This window comes from Nannospalax galili, unplaced genomic scaffold, assembly GCF_000622305.1.
Source record: "Nannospalax galili isolate Female #2095 unplaced genomic scaffold, S.galili_v1.0 scaffold107, whole genome shotgun sequence".
Lineage (NCBI taxonomy): Eukaryota > Metazoa > Chordata > Mammalia > Rodentia > Spalacidae > Nannospalax > Nannospalax galili.
In genome coordinates, this window is record NW_008358490.1 from 1,444,197 (window position 1) to 1,463,539 (window position 19,343).

Below are 19,343 nucleotides of genomic sequence, written 5' to 3' on the forward strand. Positions count from 1 at the left end.
CTCCCCTCCCTAGATGAGCTCCATGGGGGCAAGGCCTGAATTGCTAGGACGTGGTAACCATCTATGGAAAAAGTCAGGGGCTGTGTGGGTGGCCTTACCACGTTACACCCTGAACACCCTGCCTAGGTGAACCTTCTACCCGAGTGGGATGTACATTACAACCCTGGTTGCTTGAGGAGGCAGCTGCCAGTTGTAGACCTCAAACTCATCTCCCACCACCACATTACAGTGCCTCAGTACTGTGGCCTGGCAACGCTATCAGTCTTCATGACCCAGCCGTCAAGCCCAATCTCCCCCTGCAGGTGATAACTAACACTCTTTTTTCAAGGAACTCTCACTAGAAACCATCATCCTACAGATCCCCAAAGCTCCATTTCCATCTCCAATAATGATGCTCTTAATTACTGGAAGGGGGAGGAGAGGGCTCAGGCCCCCCCCCCAGAGGTGGTACTTGGAGGGATGGGGCAGCAATGTTTATCAGGTAATTCAGAAACTTCTCAATACGTTTTTGTTTTATTGTGTTGTGTTTTGAGACAAGGTAGCCCAGGCTGACCTCCAGCTCACTATGTAGCCGAGAATGGCCTTGAACTCCTGATCTTCCTGCCTCCACCTCTCAAGTGCTGGGATTATAGGTGGATGCTACCATGCCTAACTACAACACTGTGATGGGATTGAATATTTCTAATACTTACATAGGTGTATAGGTGACTAGAATGAAAAAATAATACCTGCCACCATAAACCCCAATCACAGAGAGGTTTGGTAGTCACTGGGTTAGAAGCTGGTGGGACAGGAGGGCTGGTGGGTTGAATGAGAGCGGTGGACATGGCAGTGAGCTGTCCTGGGTTGGTTTCTAGAAGAAGAGCTTGAGAGAGGGATTTGGGCTCAGGAGATCTATGGGACAGTAGGGGAGGAAGAGTGAGATGATGGGATGTAGCAAGGAATGGCTTGAACAAAGATGAGGTCTTGGCTGTAGCTGGGGGTGGGGGCAGAGACTGCACCATAATGACTCTACCTTCAGGGAGCAGGCCCAGTTTTTAGCTTCTCCTCCTATGGCAGGAGGCAAGAAAGTATAGGCTGATGGTGGAGGAGAGGGTGTAGGCAACGTGGCCCCTATATGACTAAACGACATTCTAGAAACTGGGGTAGCCACATACCATTAGCACACAATCCATCCTGTAGGAGGTAGAGATGGGCATATATGCCCAGGAAAGGATGTAAGGGAGTCCCTTGTGCCCACTGCAGAGGCTGCTTTGAGTCTAGGGGTTCCTGAGTCTACCCTTTCCCTCCCATCCTCCCAAGCTGGTCACTGACCGAGCTCCTCCTCTGAGTGCAGGGCGGGCTCCACCAGGGCCTTGAGTTCGGTGCTCTGCAGCAGGTAGCTCTTGAGCTGCGTCATCATGGTGCGGATCTCCTGTAGCATCTCAGTACTGGATGCCTGACGTGCCATCATCTCCAGGCTGTACACCTTGTAGTCCTGCACCAGGCTGCCGAAGTACGAGCCCTTGTCCTGTGCTAGTTCTACCACCTTCTTGTACAGCTTGCGGTCACTGGAAAGGAAGGCATGGAAGACGCTGGCAAAGCTGACGAAGCTGAGGCGGTGGCGGGCCTTGTCCAGGATCATCGAGGGCTTCTTCTTCACACTGGGGCTGCTGAACTCCAGCTCCTCCTCTGCACTGCTGGTTGAGTAGGAGTCCTGGTCAGTGGCTGAGGCAGGCACCCCCAAGCTGTCTGAGAGTGAGGCCAGTGAGCCCTTGAACTCTGGAGAGCTGTGGGGACAAGTGCTGGCCTGGAGATGCTGCGTTCCAGCTTGGGGAACAGGACTTGAACCTTCCCCAGGTGCACCAGGCGTTGGTTTCTCTGAGTCTGTCTCCCGTGTGGGGTACTCAGGACCTTCCATGGGACTGGGGAGCGTAGAGGCCAGCTGCCGGGAGACCCGCTTCTTCCTGGGGGGTGGAACTGGGGGCTGCCTGGCCTTCCCCGGAAGCACTGGCATAGATATGCTGTCAGGATGGCTGGCTTTGGCTTCTGTGTCCTGGCCTTGCTCTGTGGTCCTTTGAGGCTGGTCCTCAGGGATGTTTGAGGTGCTCTGGAGAGAGAGGCTCAGCGAGGCTGTCCTGGAAACACCCAGGTGGTCGCCCTTTGCCACCATGTCCACACTCTGGCTTTCCAGGGACAGTCTCTCAGAGATGCGCCGTCTAGGAGGAGCTGCTGGAAGATTCTTTTTCAAGGGCAGAGGAGGGGGAGAGGTGGGCTGCAAGGAGCTGGGGGCTGTCCCTGGCTTCATCTCTTCCTCCCTGAGGGGGCCCAGGCCTACAGCAGGGCGTGGGAGCCTCTCACAGGCTGTCATGGGTGGCTGGCTTGGGTAGCCTGGGGCATGGAGTGCAAGGTGAGAGGTGGGTACTAGGGGGGGATCGGGCAAAGGAGCAGCAGGTACAGGGGGTACACGAGGTGCAGGAGGATGGACTGGGCTAGCAGGAGGAAGGGTGGGCACTGGGGGTGGAGGTGGGGGGCGGCGTGGGGACCCCCTGGAGGTGGACGAGGTAGCATCCAAGGTGGCAGGCGCTGGGCGTGGGGGGCAGCTGCCAGGAGGTGATAGATCAGCCGGTAGGGCGCAGTCCTCAATGAAAATTGGGTTCACAAACCACAGGCGGTCGTTTCCCACTGACAGCTCAATTTCGCAGGAACAGTTTTCGTAATGTGTGCTGGGCAGGCGGCTGGAGGCTGCAGGGGCCCCAGGTGCAGGGCCTCTGGGAGGCTCAGCTGGGACTCTCGGAGGGTTCAGTAAGGAGTCCCAGAAGCCTGTGGAAAGCAGAGGAGAGGTGGTCAGCCCTCTAGGTGGTGGCATTTGCCTGTGACGTGGGGGAAGGGCTCTTGCTACAGCTTTAGGGTTGTTTTCCCCTCTTGGACTCTTAAACCTCTCCCACCACTTCCTGCCTGGAGGGGAAGTCCCCTGTACCTTCCCCAGCAGGGGTGGGTGGGGCAGGGAGGGGACATGATACGCTAAGCTTCAGTTCCCTGCGCTCACCATGGAAGGAACCTGTGACTCAGGGTGGCAGTGACTATGGCTCTTCAGCCAAGCAAGCTTGAGGCATGTGGGAGGAGGGACTGTGGAGACAGAGGGGACAAAGCTGTGGAGTTTCTGAAGCTGGCCAGCTGGAAGTCAGGCAGGTTTGTTTGTGTCTTGGGTCTCAGTCTAGCCATCTCGCCTATGGCGTTTCAACAGTAACATCAAAGGGTACCAGAATGGAACCCTATCATGCCAGGAACGGGACCAGGACCCATGAAGGCCACTGCAGTTGCCATACACAGGAAGATGGTACTAGTAGTGCATTATGGGTGTCGGAATTAGTCTTGTACCTGTCCACTGCAGGCCACTGTGACTCCAAAGGATCTTGATGCTAACTGAGGAGCTGGAGCTGGGCCAGGGGACAGGTAAGGGTTTAGCAAGCACAGGCTTCTACCACTGAGCAAGCCACCCCTGATGGCTACCTACTGACCAGTTCTTGTAGCCTCAGCTATGGATGCAGTCACCAAAGCAGGCCTGACTTGGGAGATCTTGGTCTCTGGGTACCACATTCCAGCAAACACCCAGGGTCACTCAGGAGCCTCCCAAAGGGCACAGGGACATGGCCTAGGAGAGCAGGCCATGCTAAGCCCATGTGAGTGGCTCTGTCTGGAGAGGAACGTGGGCCTGAGGTCTCACTCTACATGGCCATTTTATGGGTGGGAAAGGCATGGCCAGGCTGGGGCAGGATTCCTGGGGAATAATGGGAATGGCCTCTTTGCCAGAGCTCCTCAGAAGGACAACTATTCAAAGCGACATCAAGGATGACACCAGAAATGAACACTCACAGTTTCTGCCCTGTGTCAGCTGTGTGCTATGGCTATACCTGGACTTCCTTGATGATCTCAGGTCATAAGCCTTGTCTCTACTTTACAGATAAAGATATGTGACTCAGGTCCCAGGGCCTGGCAGTTTGAACTGGTCAGACCAGTCCCTTGCTATACTATGTACCCCATTCAGAGGAACTTGTACCACTTCCCACCTCTGGTGGGTGTTTCTGCCTGTCAGTGAGTAGAGGTGACTCGCACCCTAGCTGGGGATGTGGTTAGAACACAGCAGGCACTTTTGTTTTTACTTTGTGGTATTGTGGATTGAACCCAGGCTCTCCCATTTGCTAGGAAAGCACTCTACCACTAATCTATATCCCCAGCCTTTAAAAAAAAAAAAGTATTTCAAGCCAGGCATGGTGGCGCACACCTTTAGTCCCAGCACTTGGGTGGCAGAGGCGGGCAGATCTCTGTGTATCTGAGACCAGCCTGGTCTACCTAGTGCATTCCAAGACAGCTGGGGCTACAGGGAGACCCTGTCTCAAAAAAAGATAAAAAACAAACAAACAAACAAACAAACAAAAAACCCAAACCAGAACAAAACAAACCAAAACAAAAAACCAAACAAACCAGTATTTCAAATTTTTTACTAAGTTCCCAGGTTGGCCTTGAACTTTCAATCCTCCTGGCTCAGCCTCTAGAGCAACTGGGATTACAGGTCTATACCACTAGGTGTGGCCATAACAGGCTCTTGGTAGAAAGGTCTGGAAGCCAAGTATGAGCCTGTTCTAAGGATGGGCATGCTCAAGGGCATGAGTCTCAGCGGAAGGTCTGAGGCTGCAACCAATCGATGTGAGCAGGGTGCACCCTCAGCAGGAAAAGCAAGCTGTGACTCACCCACTCGTGGACACCACTTATGGGACAGAGCATGGGTCTCACCACTCAGCTCTGTCCTGGACAGAGGCTCTTCTGTATGTCTGGCAGGCAGCTCAGATGACCTAGCTGTCACCATAATAACAAGATGACAAGTTTTCATGTGTCTTTCCCTAATATGCAAAGCTCCCTGTACATCACAGCCAGGGTAATGCATGGCAACAGCGGGCTCTCCCACGACCTGGGACCCACTCTTCATGATGGCCAGGCTATGGCTTTGCCTTCCAGAGTAGTGCCTCACCCCTGCATGACCAACTTTCAGTGCCCTGCACTGAACATACTGACGCTTTTGTTGGAGTAAGCATGGAAGCACTGTGCCCGTGTCAACACAAGCCCTGTAGAGCAGTCCCCTTGAAGACTTCCTAATGGGGAGCAGGCAGCAGGCAACCAGTATGACCCGAAGGTGAACTGCCCAGGCCTGGGGATCTGAGCTGAGCTCTGTCCTCACTGTCAGGGTCCCTTAAGACTTCCTGTGACAAGGCCAAAGTCATGGGGTAGCCAATGTCCAGAACTGCCCGTGAATGCCTGGGCACGTTCTCCCACCATTGCTTGTCTACATCATTCAAGGTCTGTGGAATCTGCCCCCCTAGATATCTTTTCTAGAATTATCCAGAGTCTTCACTCCAACTGCTGCTCTCTTCTTCCTGGACATGACACGTGCTAGCCCACTTTCAGGTCTTAGCTAATGTTATTCTCTCTGCTTGGAATTCTTTTCTACTTTCCCCATCTGCTAATCTCTTATTAATCCTACAAGACTGGGGTGTACATTGCCTGTTTGGAGGAAATTTCCTGATGCATGCAGGACTCCTGTGTCCCTAGATCTAGTATGCGCTCTGACTGTACCCACCACTGGGGCTCCCATTATCTGTTTCTCACTGACTGTTCTGCCAGACTCTGGGCTTCTAGAAGGTGGTACTGGTGTTTTACCCACCTGTGCCTCTCCAGAAGATCCCAGGATGGTGCTTGGCAAGAGCAGAAGCCTGATGTCAGCCCCCAATGTGTGTGAGTGAATTAGCTCAGCCAGAATGAAGTCAAGAGACTAGAGAATGGGACCAAGAGGTTAGTTAGGTGGGAACAGCCCAAGGCATGGGAGGATGAGGACATGAGGTGGTGAGAAAGGGAGACAAAAAGGAGGGTGGAGGAGCTCCAGGTAGGGAAGGACTGTCAACAGGACTTGGGGGTGGGTAGGGTTCTCTTGCAGGCAGGCAGAACAAAACAGCACATTTCCACCTCTTGATGGGATCTGGCAGATGTGAAGCAGGCATTGGGGTTCAGGGAAATGGGCTCAGTGCCCAAGATGCTGCTTGTCTGCTCCCAAGACAGGCCTGGAGGCTGTACCTGGGCAAGGTAAGGCAATGCTATTTCCAGGGGAGGGTGACACTGGGCACTGAGGGGCTGCATCACAGGGCCAGGGGCTATGGAAGTGGAGCAAGGGGGCAGTACAGGACATTATGCTTTAAAAAAAAAAGGAAGTTGGAAACTTGCTTTGCAGCTCGTAGAGAGCCAAGAACAGAGAAGAGGAACTCTATGTCGTGCAATCCCAGCAGTTGGCAGAGGTGTGGGGGCAGTGTCTGGGTGGTGCCATGCCAAGCCTTGGCTCAGCAGTCCAAGTTCCCCTAAAGAAGGGCCTGAACCTTTGACCAACTGAGGCAGCTATTTTGCTGGCCCTGTGGCTTTTGGAGGCTGAGCAGGGAGTACCCCTTGCCAGCTGCCAATTGCTACAGTGCTCTGAGGACCTGGGTTGTGCCAGGTGCCAGGTTATGGGCCCTGAGGACAAAGTAAGGTTTCATTTTGGAGCGCCCTGGGCCAGGCAGGGGATGGATAAATACGAAGGCTTCAGGCACCATGGAAATTGTTCAAAAGTCCAGTGAGTCTAAGGACTGAAACTTTTTTGGGTTGTTGGATCATCATTCAAACTCAAGTTTGTTTTTTTTTTTGTGTGTGTATGTATGCATGTGTTTATGTTCATGTGTGTATGGGTACAGATGTACCGTGGGTGTTGATCCTCAGGCTCCATCTACTTGATTTTTTGAGACTGAGTTTCTCATTGGAACTCACCAGGTAGGCTAGGCTGGTTGGCTAGGGAGCCCCAGGGATCTGCCTGTCTTCACTTCCCTAGTGCTGGAATCACAAGTAGGGTCCAGCATGACTGGATTTTATTTTATTTTTTTAAGTAAGCTTTAGGGCTCTAATTCAGGTCCCTGCGGCAAGTACTTTACCGACTAAGCCATCTCCCCAGCACCTCAAACTCAAGTTTTTAATGGATCTTTAGCAAAATTCTCAGTATACACTATAAAGGAAAACGAAAGATCCACACAAACTTGGCAGAGCTGTACAGCATTCACGTTCTGAGAAATATCTTTAAACCATTCAACATGGGGCTTGGGAGATGGCTCAGTGGTTAAGAGCCTTGGCTACTCTAGAAGAGGACCCAGGTTTGAATCCCAGCACCCACATGATGACTAACAATTGTCCCTGACTCCAGTTCCAGGGAAATCTGATGGCTCCCTTCTGACCTCCAGAGGCATTGCATGACATGGGTGAACTTACAAACATGCACCCAATACACTCATACAATTAAAATAAAAATATTAAAAACATTGAATGTGGATAGAATGCAGACATGTTTGAGAGTCACCACACATAACTCTACCACGTTCCTCTTGCACTTAGAATCCGCTGCATACAGCTCAGTGCTGAATTAAATCCTGTGCTAGTTTTATGGACCCAACTAGCCTGACACTCTTGTATCCAGGATGTTACCCTATATGGCCTGAACTGATGAATGTTGTCTTTTCCAAGGCCAGACTTGGCTTTTCTTCTGTGAGCTTATGAAAGAATACTTGGAGCATCCAGTGCTGAGCCTGCAAGAGAATAGCTCGGCCTGCGTGACATCATCCCAGTCCAAACAGCAGGGCTTAGCCTACTCATTAAAGAAAGAAAGGAAAGAAGGAAAGAAAGAGTAGAATGTTAGGAAAATAAAGCCGCTGACACTGAGGAAGGAAACACACACACCTCAAAAACTAAGCATAATTGTGCGACCCTCAGGTGCGCTACAAACCTGGTAACTACCGCTACATAGATGCTTCTTGACTCACACATATGTTTGCACAAAACAAAAGCAAAAGACAAGATGCAGAGCGGTATCTTTTGCAGCAGTCGAGGGGTTGCCTGTGGTTTTCAGCCCCCTCTCTTTCTGGTCCTGTCAGTTAAAAAGAAATGCACATATTGGGGTTGTATAATAAGAAAAAGATGCTATAAAAAGAAGTAATGGGAGAGTACAGTTCAGAGAGAGGGCTTTCGGCCTTCTGTACCCCAACACCAACTCCAGGCCGCCTTGGTAAAAGGGTACCATGTTGCTTTCCACCGGAGGAGGGAGCGGCAAGCAAGGCTAAACGATCAAATGTCAGCAGAAGTCTAACCCTGAACGTCCCGTGTATGCATCCGGCTCCTATCACACCCCAGTACAAGAAGCCTCACAGTGTCTGTCTGTCTCTCATCTCAACTGAAACACTATTCACATAATGTACTTATTAAAGAAAATTTTTAGTATATTCACAGTCATGTAACTCTTACTGTAATCAATTTCAGGGCATTTTAACCACCCCCAAAGAAACCCCATGCCCATTTGTGTCATGGTTTGAGTGTGCAATGTAGGTTCATGTGTTCAAACATTTGGTCCCTAGCTGGTGACACTACTTTGGGAAGGCGCAGAACTTTTAGGAGATGGGGCGTTGCTGGAGGAAGTGGGCCACTTGGCAGATGGGCCTAGAGTTTTAGACCTTGGTCCTCCTTCTGGTGGACCTTGCCTTTTCCTCTTGTTTCCTGATGGAGATATGAGGTATCCTAGCAACACGTTCCCACTGCCATTAACTCTGCCACGAATTTGACATGATGGACTCTATCCCCTCAAACCATGAGCCCAAATAAACCTTTTTTCCCTTAAATTGCTTCTGTCAGGTATTTTGTCATAGCAATGAGAAAAGTAACTGATGCAATCTGAATCACTAACTTGCTTTCTGTGTCTATGAATTTGCCTACTCTGGGCCTATACAATGGAGGCACAGATGTACTTCCGAGACTGGCTTCTTTCACTAAGCACTGTGTTTTCATCTGCATTGTACCATGAGCCAGTGTTTCATTTCTTTTTATAGCTGGATAACCTTCTTTGATGATTTGAGTTTCCATCGCCTCATCCATCAATTGGGAAAAAATTAGAAAATGAATGTGCGTACCTAAGTCAATGAATTTCCCTCCCACTGTGCTTTTGGTTTTCCTGGAAATGCCTATTGGATCAGGGGAACATGGCTCTAAGACCTTGAGACTGGCCAGTGAAATGCCTGATTCTCCCTGGGGTTCCTGTGTGAAGAGCAGTGGCCAAGTGGGGTTGGGGCTGAGGCTGGAGGCAGAACCTGGTAGGCTGGAGTAGTCAAGGGGCTGGGCTCTGAGCAGACAAAAGGGCTATTGCAAAGAGCAAGGGGCTGGAGTGCAGGGCAGAGGCTGTTGCCCCCAAAGTCTGATGACACTCTAACTCCATTTCTGAGAGATTCTCCAGTGTTTCTCCTTTCTCTCTTCCCCCCTGGCTAGTTTTAGTGGGTTTCAGCTGTTTGCTGTAACATGTCATTGGCCCACAGACTGCATGTATCCCAGGATAGCTATGAACATGGTCCAACACAAACTCATAAAGTTACTTAAAACATTGAGGTTTTTTTTTTTTTTTTGGTAACTGTGTGGTTATCAGACATGAACTTCATAGGTGATAACATCCTGTGGCAATGTCAGAAGGTTGGACATGTTTGGTAGAAGGATAAGGCGATGTGCTAGACATGATGCCTCTGGTGTCTGGGCCCTTGCAGATGTTCTCCGCAATCACCATAGCATCTGAATGAGCTGGGGCCAGACCACTGGCCTCTGACAGCTCCAGGTCTCCATCTATTGAGGGGATGGATTGGAATGCCAACCTCTCCTTGGCTAGAGTCAATCTGCTGATCCTGGCTCTGTGCCCTTCCACCCTATGGACACCTGGACTGATCAAAACCCTCCAGGTAGTTCCTCAGCTGCACCATACATGTGTTTCAATGTCCCAATCTCAAGGGAATACGTGTTGGGCAGGCCAGTCTGCATTGCTCTCGATTTCTTGCATGATGACCTCTGTCTCTAGCCCACTCTGTACCTGAACCAGGCCGGTCTGTTCCAACCAGGAATGTGGCTTACTTGAATCCAGTATGCTCCTAAGCTGTTCCAGCAAAAGGAACCTACAGGGAACCCTAGGTATCAGCCCCAGTGACTTTGTCTGAGCCCCACAGTAGGGCCAAGGGGTATATGTGAAGTTCACTGCTCATTCCTGGTAAACTGGGTAGACCAGCATAGCAGAATCTTCTAACTTTAAGGAACAATGTGAATCAGGTATGAACTCTGGAGTCAAACGGACTAGGTTCAAACCCCAGCCCTGTCATGACAGTGGCATAGGAGATATTACTTGACCTCTTGTACCTTAGCCTCCTCCTCTAGATAGTACTCTCTATTTTACTTTTGAGACAGTCCCTAGTCTTCATGAATGAACAAATGCAGCCCAAGAAATTAGAACACAGCTGAAGCGCATTTGATGCTAACCTCAAAGGCCTGAGCCCCTCGGCTTCCCGTCTTTGTCCTCGGACTGCCTTTGGATTTCTTACACTGCTGTCCCTAGGCCTCTCTGGGAGGACGACAGCAGCCTGGCCTGGGAGCTGGGGTGGGGAGTGATTTTCTTGGGTCTGAGGTCTGTCTCTTACTCTCTGACTTCCTCTGTGACCTGAGTCTTCAATCTGGGTCAGTTTTCTGTTTGACAAATCAACAGTGGTGGTCAGCGCATCCAGTGTTCCTGGTACTGAGATCAGGCCCAGACATCTTAGTGTCCTGTACACAGTTGAGCTGTAAAAATGACACTGTGTCCACAAACCCAACCTGGCTCTGATAACTGAAGTCCTGGGCCTCTGCCCGGGCACTGGCTGCAGAGGCTGTTGAAGCTAAAACATGCTACCCTGAATGCTATGCTGATGTAGGAGAATTCCTGTCCCTGATACATGCTGGCCTAGTGTCCCAGCAGTTACCAGCTTGAATCTTGGCTTTCCCAGGGCCAGCATGAAGGCCCAGGCTTGGTCAGCATTAGTGGATCCCGTCCCGTCTGAGCCCTCAGCGTGGCTAGACACAATGGATGCCTGGACTGCTTTTGCAGTTACACTGAAGGGTGGAGGTCAGAAGTGTTTTGGACCCCCCCCCCCAATAGAGTCCCTTGGTTGGGCAGAGGGAAGGCCAAGGGCATAAGGGGCATGCTCCAGTTCATGACTGTACCCATCCTGCCTTTCCTCCTGATGAAGGCAAGGCTAGGACCCGGGCCAGGGCTGTGGTAGCTGCAGGGTGGACTCTGGCCAGCTCTCAGAAGAAGAGCCTTGCTGTTGGCCTTGCTTCCATAGTTCCTGGCTATTCATGGGGACCTCCTGGCCAGATGCCTAGAATCCAGAGGATCTCCCTACCTCTGGCTCAGTTCAGCATTTCTGGGCCAGGAGTAGGAGTGGCTTGCTCCCAAGCTGGGATTCGAGATCTAGCACAGTGTCAGCCAGGAGCCTCCCTTTGCACAAACCACGGGGGATGTCCTAGTACCCCTTGCCTTAATTCCCACCTGCTCCCTGCAGAGAGGACTTACCCAGGCCTAGGTTGGAGATGATCTCAAGGTCTGGGAAACTGCTGGCCTCAAGGATGGCTTGGGGCAGCCGCAGTGTGAAGGGCAGCAAGTCTCTGTGAAGATAAGAGGGACACAAGTCAGGCATTGGAGGGGTCCAGCGTGCCCACTCCCCCATCCTCCAGATGCCCAGACCTGCATCCCACATTCCATGGGGCTTTCTGTAGTCTGAACATTTCCTGGGGCCAAGAGATAAGGCTGAGGTCCAGGGGGCAGCCTGCTGAATTCAGATCTGATGCCAGCACCAGGGAGCCCAGGATTTGGGAGAGCCCTGGGAGTAGGGAGGGACACCTTTCTTCTCTTGGCCTTACAGGCTCGGGCTTTCTTTAGGCATGTTTAGTGACCTCTGCCCTTGCCCTTCACATGGACATACAACAAGCACAGGGACACAGATATGCATGTAGCTGGCTCCATCTGCTGGCTGATCTCTAAAAGCCATTCAGACAGAAGGAAACAGACCAAGAGAGGGGAAGGGTTTGGCTCAAACACCACCGTGGGCTGGAAACAGAGGGTGAGGAGCCCTGTCCTCCAGACTCCAGCCCAGGGCTGCCTCTTGGGCTAGGATGGCTGGTCCTGAGTCTACATTTCATCCTGGCATTCAGGGCCTGTCCACTATCTTTCAGCCTTTTTTCTTGCTCTGATTCCTTATCCAGTCACCTCTCTCTTAGCCTGTCTCCTCTATGTGAAGGCAGGAATCAACCAGAGGACCAAAAGGAGGCACACAGTGGACCTCAGAATCAGGAGCAAACAAGACTAACAACCTGGCCCATCACTGGCCCCTCATGCCCACCCACCTCCTCCCCAACTCAGTTCTAAGAAAAAAAAAATCCATTCATCCATTCCATCCATCTGTCATCTACTGAGAGCCTTCCCTGGTAGCCTGGAGAGCCATCTTCCTCTGCCTAGGGCCACCACTGCCTCCCTGCCTGTCTCTCCTCTCCCTGTAACCCTAAGCTGGGGGGCCTCTAGCTCCTGGCAGCGGTGGAACAGTGTCTCGTGTCTCAGATACCTTGCAGTGGGCAGCATACACCGTGGAGACCAACAGACAGACATGTTTGGACTGGAGGACTGAACTGGAGGACTGGACTGGAGAGGGAGTGGCATCGATGGCTGGGATGGGGCTGGCAGAGGGTGCCCAGATCACCCTTCAACTGCCTGTGGTGCCTCTGCTTGGTGACACTGATGGCAACTTCTGCAATTGCCCCACCCCCCTGGAGCACCATTGAGATGTGACTGTGGCACAGTCAGGGCTGTCTTGTGAGTCCTTGTGGGGGGGGTAGCCTTTGACTTCTTTACTGTCAGATGGGAGGGGCTGACAGTGGAGTGTCCACCTTCACTGTCATTGTTGTGTGGCTCTCCTGTGAACACGAGGCCATCTGATGCCATTCACCTGTCTCTCTAGGCAAGTCTGGCCCAGCCCCATTCTGGAAAGTTCCTCAGTGTCCCACTACCATCTCAGGACTGCTCATTACCTTTACCACTTTTAAAGGGTAGCAAAATTCCTCTCTCAAGTTGCCTTGCCTCAGTTTACTGGATGGCTGCCTGCTTTGTTGGTGTAGTTTCAAGTGCCTATCACAGCTGCCAGCAGAGGTCACTCAGCTCACAACACTGCCCGCAATCTCTAGTCACTTCATTGTCATTCTCAAGACATCCAGGTCATCCCAGCCTCAAACTCCGACACCAGAAGACAGCCTGGGCCCTGCTCTGCCTCTCCAGAGAGCTCACTGCACACTCCATGCCCCACCCCTCAAGATATTCACTTTCCTGTAGTGAATCGCCTTGTTCAGTCACCTCTTCCCTCCACCCACATCTGCTTAGATGCCACCATGGGCCTCCTCTTCCTCCCCGAGCTGCTTCTCAAGGGTTTGGTTCACCTCTGCTCCCCATGAAGGGCAGTACACAGGACTCAGCCATATGATAGGGAAACACTACGGGCCTTATATCATATGATATTATATCAGGATAACCCCACAGGTAGGCATTCATTCTGGCTTTACAGTAGGTAACACAGAGGTTCAGAAAGGTTAAGAGACTTGTAGTCCAAGACCACCCAGCTAGGAAAGTGCCTTCATTCAGCATCGTGAATCATATTGTTTTTTAAGCAAAAAGGGACTATCATCATTTATGGAGGTCTATCAATTTACCTCTAATTTCCTGCCCAGTCCTTAAAACCAGCCTGAGAGCAGACACAACTGCTATCTTCACTTGTTAAAATGTCAGACTTTGGTGCCAGCAAGATGGCTCAGCCTCCAAGCCTGATGACCTGAGTTTGATCCTTGGGACCTGCACTGTGGAAGGGAAGAACCAAATCCCACAAACTGTCCTGACCTCCGTACTCACATCATGGCTCCGGCACCCAGACAAATAAATAAATGAATATAATACAAAATGTTAGGTGGAACCCAGGGTCTTATGTCTGCTAGGCACATGTTCTCCCCAACCTTAGATCCTTTTTGTTTTGTTTTGTTTTTGAGACAGGGTTTCCCTGGAGTCCCAGCTGGCCTGGAACTGGCTATGTAGACCAGGCTGTCCTTGAACTCACAGAGATCCACCTGCTTCTGCCTCCTGGGTGCTGGGATTAAAGGCATGGGCCACCACACCTGGCTTTTTTTTTTTTTTAATTCAAAACAAACGCATTCTTTTCTTTCTCTCACTCTCTCTCTTTCTCTCTCTCTCTCTCTCTCTCTCTCTCTCTCTCTCTCTCTCTCTCTCTCTCTCTCTCTCTTGTCTTTTTGAGACAGGGTCTCTCTGTAGCCCCAGCTGGCCTGGAACTCATTATGTAGACCAGGCTGGCCTTGAACTCAGAAGATCCACTTGCCTCCTCCTGAGTGCTGGGATTAAAGGTGAGCGCCACCGTGCCTGACTGAAACAAACACATTTTCACTGCAACAGACTTAAATACTCCCAAAGTGTTTAAAATAAAATGTGTAAGCCCTCCATCTTCAGAGCCCCATTGCCAAGGTCTTAAGGCATGGCTGACCCCCTTCCCCCGTCTTTCTCTGCACACACACACACACACACACACACACACACACACACACACCTATTATCAAAAGCAAATGACAGCCTGTTTCCATGCATTGCTCTGTAGTCTTCTTTCATGCAATAATGAGGCTGGGAACATTCTAGTCTGTACTTGAACACTAGCTTCTTTCTTTCTCTGTTCCTCTGAGTGCTCCACAGGATGACTGTCACTTATTTTCTTCTTCAGATTGGCATCTAAGCTTATTTCTTCTTTGGTTTATGAGAGCACAGAGCTCTCATTGTGCTGGGTTCTGGTCTAGCATTTGATACAGGTCTTCTCTTAAATGCTTTTAAGGACTGCATGAAGTGGGCACTTTCACTAGACCCATTTCATAGCTGAGTAACCTGAGGCTCGGAGACTGACTGGCTTGGCCATCCCATAGCATATGGGTGTTTGAACTTGAACAAAGGCAGATTGGGTTCAAGGCCAGACTCTTTGCCCCTAGACTTGACTGATTTTTAGTGAAAAACTTACTTCTACACTACCGTTGAATCAAACAGTGCTGGTAGTTTTGCCTTTGGCTAGTAGTTTTTCTGCGTTGATTCCTAGAGTGGCTCTGCTAGGCTACTGAGTATAAAATACTTTTAAAAATGACAGCATTTCTCAAACTAATCCCATGCCTCAAGCTTGACCCCATTCTATTCTAATGTTTGTCCCCAGTTGATGGTGTCTGCCTGCTCCTCCAGATCCTGAGAACAATGACTGGACGGCCCACTTCTCCAATCTCAGCCCTAGTGGTGTTAGTGGTGGCCTCTGTCAGTGACGAAGTTATGCAAATTGTCCGGCTTGTGGTTTGGCCTAAGGAAATCTTAGCAGGGCATGAAGGTGTGGAAGCCAGGCAGCTGAAACCTAGTATAGTCACACACAAGTGTGAAGTCCTTAGGCCCTGGGGGATGCCAGGAAAGCTCTCAGATGGGTTCCTGCTTGTACACCCACCAACAATCAAAACCCAAAAGGGCACTGGACACTTTTGAGGAACTCTATCATGTTTTTAATGCTGTCTGTATTCTGCAGACTGCGTGGATCAGAACTTCTTGGGAGAGGCTAAAAAACACAAGGGTTCCTGATATTGGGCCGAAGGGAGCATATATGTGTGTGTGTGTGTGTGTGTGTGTGTGTGTGTGTGTGTGTGTAGTGTGGGGTGTATGTGGTGTGGGGTGGGGTGTATGTTGTGTGTGTGTGGTGTTGTGGAGGTGTGATATATATATGTATGTGTGTGGTGGGGTGTGTGTGTGTGTGTGTTTGTGTGTATGTGTGTGATGCACGGAGTTAACTCAAGGTCTTGAACACTAGACAAGCACTCTGTCACTGAACAGCACTGAGCGAATTCACACTTTCTTTTTAAATTTTGAGACAGGGTCTCCTTGTGGCCCAGCTGGCCTCAATCTAATAGATTCGTTTGCCTCTGCCTCCCAAGTACTGGGATTAAAGGTGTGCGTCACTATGCAGGGGCCCTGAGCTCACATTTTTAAACAATTCACACACAGATAGTAAATTGGTGGGGATCGTGAGGCTGGGATTTGTGGATCTCCCTCAAAGCAAAGGCCATCAAATGTTAAAATTAATCAAACTTCCAGATGTTCTACATATACACATGTATACCTATTTCCTTAGGAATTATAAAGCCAAGGACTGGAGAGATGGCTCAGTGGTTAAGAGCACTGACTGCTCTCGCAGAAGGACCCAGGTTTGATTTCTAGCACCCATATGGAGGCTGTCCACAACTCCAGTTCCAGAGGATCTGATGCCCTCTTCTGACCTCCATGGGCATTGTACAACATGGGTGCCCCTACATACATGCAGGCAATATACTTGTACGCATAAAATAAAAATAATAAACAAAATATTAAAAGAGAATTGTAAACCCAAGTAAAAGGCACCACAAAAATAGAGATTTCTTTTTTTTTTTTTTTTTTTAAAGATTCAACTTAAAAGTAAGAAGAGAAACAAGGCATCTGTCTGGGTGTGTAAGGAGCACTGGTTTCGTGTAGATCCACCTCTCTGCCTGCAGAATGCAGGACCAAAGGCATATGCCAACACACCCAGCTAGAAATAGAGATTTTATTTATTTATTTATTTATTTATTTATTTATTTATTTATTTATGTTTTTTTGAGATAGGGTCTCCCTGTAGCCCCAGCTGGCCTGGAACTCTCTATGTAGACCAGGTTGGCCTTGATCTCACAGATATCCACCAGTCTCTGTCTCCCCAGTGCTGGGATTAAAGGCATGTAATACCCTACCTGGCCCTAGAAATAGAGATTTTAAAGGTGTGATTTTCAGGACAAATGTTTTAACACCTTCTCTCTCTCACTCTCCCTCTCCATCCCCCAGTCTCTGCCTTTCTCTGGAGATCCCAATTCTAACTAAAACTTTTTGCTTTTGACCAGGGGTATGTAAGACACACAAAGCAACACACACACACACACACAGAGACACACACAGAGCCACTGAATTAATTTTCTGTCCCTCTCAGAGGGGTTTTCCAGTGCCACCATTCGGTTCTCTGATTCTCTGGACACCAAGCATCCAACTGTTCACTGTGGTCCCATTACTGGTTACCTGGAGCTGGAGTCGGGCTCTGTACACTTCGGGGCTCAGTCCATGAGATCCCCTATCTCAACCACCAGTCCCAAGTCCTGGGCCAGCAGCATTTCTGAGCTCCTGGTGTAACCAGTGCTTCCCAGGCACAGTGCTGATAGCTAGTTTCAAAGGTGGGACTGACCAGTGAGCCGCTCCCTCATCTAGGAGAGGGGGGTGGGGTCTCTGCTGGGCTGTCTGAGGGAGGACAGGCCATTGAGGCTCATTCCTTCCTTCCTCATTTTTAGGCAACCACTGACCCTGTGCTGAGTTATACTAAAGCCCAGCCCCCAGGATCCTGGTAAAGGGCTTATCTGAACAGCTGACACCACGGACATGCTCAAGAAGCCATGGGGCTCAAGTATCATCACCTGGGAAGGAGGCCCCACCATCTCCCAGCTCTGCCTCTGTTCGGCAGTGACTGTTAGTGACTGTTGGGTGGCGTCTCTTTGTGGGCCTAGGTGACTACAGTGCCCTCGGCTTTTCTTTCTCTTCCCCTCTCTCTTACTACTACTCCTACTGTGGCCACATTGCACTGTCTGGAGCCGTGTGACCGTGGCTGACAGCATGGCTCATACAGCTGTGAACAGTGAACAGAAGTCCAAGCAATTCCAGTATCATCCTGTCCTCTCCATGGAGCTACTTCTAAGGCTGCCTGTGGCTTTCCAGTGGCCAGACCTTCATACTTCTTCCTCTGCCTAGAAGGCTTCCTTTTCCTGCCATCCTTCTTGGCCTCCCACATCCTCTTTTCTATAAGGAGGGCCTCCTGTCTCCATGTATAGAGGGGACAGGCTGCAGGGGAGCAACACACACATCCTTTCTACCACAGGCCTGGTACAACGGCTGTACTCAAGTCTGGCTCAGAACTTGGCTGAGCCACTTGAGGCCCATCACATTCACGCCTCAATTTCTTCATCCCCAATTGCACAAGAACACATGCAGTGGTTTCCTGAGCACTTACTTGGTGCCAGTTGCTCTGCTAAGGCCCCAACACAGGTCCTGAGTGCAGTGCTGGGGAAAAGAGCTACCGGTCTTGTGGTGTGTGACTGTGGGTGTTAGAAGAGTTGGGGGTAGCACCCAGCATATGGACGCCCAGGCAGCAGAGGCTGATTATGGGAATCTGTTGGCACACCACTCACACCCTTAGTCACCTCATCAGCTCTGTACACTTAATCACCAGACCTCTGGGCCCTGTCAAAAGTAAAAAGCTTTAGTAGAACTTGGGTTTCCCTCCAAACAGGGGGTTGCTCCTAAGGACTGGCATCTGTAACCTCTTATCCTGGCATGCTAGAAGCTCACAAATCCTTGAAAGTGGCCCTCAAGCTGTCAGGCCCTATGGGTAAGAAGGGCGAGGTTCCTGTTCTGATCAAATCTTCATTGTGCATTGACCTCTAGGGCCGGTATGTCATATCCTGGGAATGTCTCTATGAGTAGCCACCAGTTCACAGGGACCTCAGGTGCTCAGTGGGGAGAAGGCTCTGTAGAGGAGGGGGCCGGTGGGTTTGCTCAGGGCTGGACCTGGGTTCAGTGTGGCGATGGGACATCAGCACATCCACTGGAGGTGACATGAAGCTGTATGAAATATCTTTGGCATGTTTCATATTTCTGGTATGTCCAGCTGCCTCCAGTGTTTGGTTCTGAAGGAGTCTGTAGGTGGGGTCTTAAGAGTTTCACAGTTGCAGACTGATATCTAGTGTTCCTTCTGGATAATATCCCCTGTAAGAGAGGCAAACGGTGCCAGGAGAGCTCAGGCCACTGGTCTGGGGTCATACAGCTGCAAGGTGATGAGTCTAACTCCAGGCTCCTAAGATGTCATGACTCAGGCTTTGTTGCCCGACATACCTCCCTCAGAACAGGGTCAAGCCAGTCTCTGTGTCCCATGATCTCCTTCAGAAATCCCTGGGAGTTTGAAGACAGAAGAACAAGGCACCTGCTTCTCTGGAATGTGGAAAAACAGCAGCCAGAGGAGGAAGGTTGGAGGTGACAGGGTGAGCTTGGTGACTGGCTCCTGATCTCCCTGGACACAAACTCTATGCCCCAGAAAACTCCCTGATAGCCCAAATGCCAGAGATGGGACAACAGCACCCACAGTGTTGGACATTAACTCACCCCTCCTCCAGCATCAAAGTAATTGACACAATCACTTCCTTTTATAGGGGAGAAAGTTGAGACTCTGAGACATTAAGTAACCAGATTAATATCTGGGATCTGCAATCATTCATTCACCCATCCATCCATCCATCCATCCATCCAT

At 50.3% G+C, this 19,343-nt stretch overlaps 1 protein-coding gene across 1 annotated transcript in view; it reads right to left on the reverse strand.

Annotated features, from left to right (window-relative positions):
- Rin3 (Ras and Rab interactor 3) overlaps positions 1-19,343 on the reverse strand; it is a 114,482-nt gene that overhangs the window by 20,527 nt on the left and 74,612 nt on the right. Inside the window, exons 5-6 of the mRNA XM_008821721.3 lie at positions 11,450-11,541; positions 1,315-2,802 (exon numbers count right to left, since the gene is read on the reverse strand). Coding sequence (XP_008819943.2) covers positions 1,315-2,802; positions 11,450-11,541 — 1,580 coding nt within the window. The remainder of the gene's footprint in view (positions 1-1,314; positions 2,803-11,449; positions 11,542-19,343) is intronic.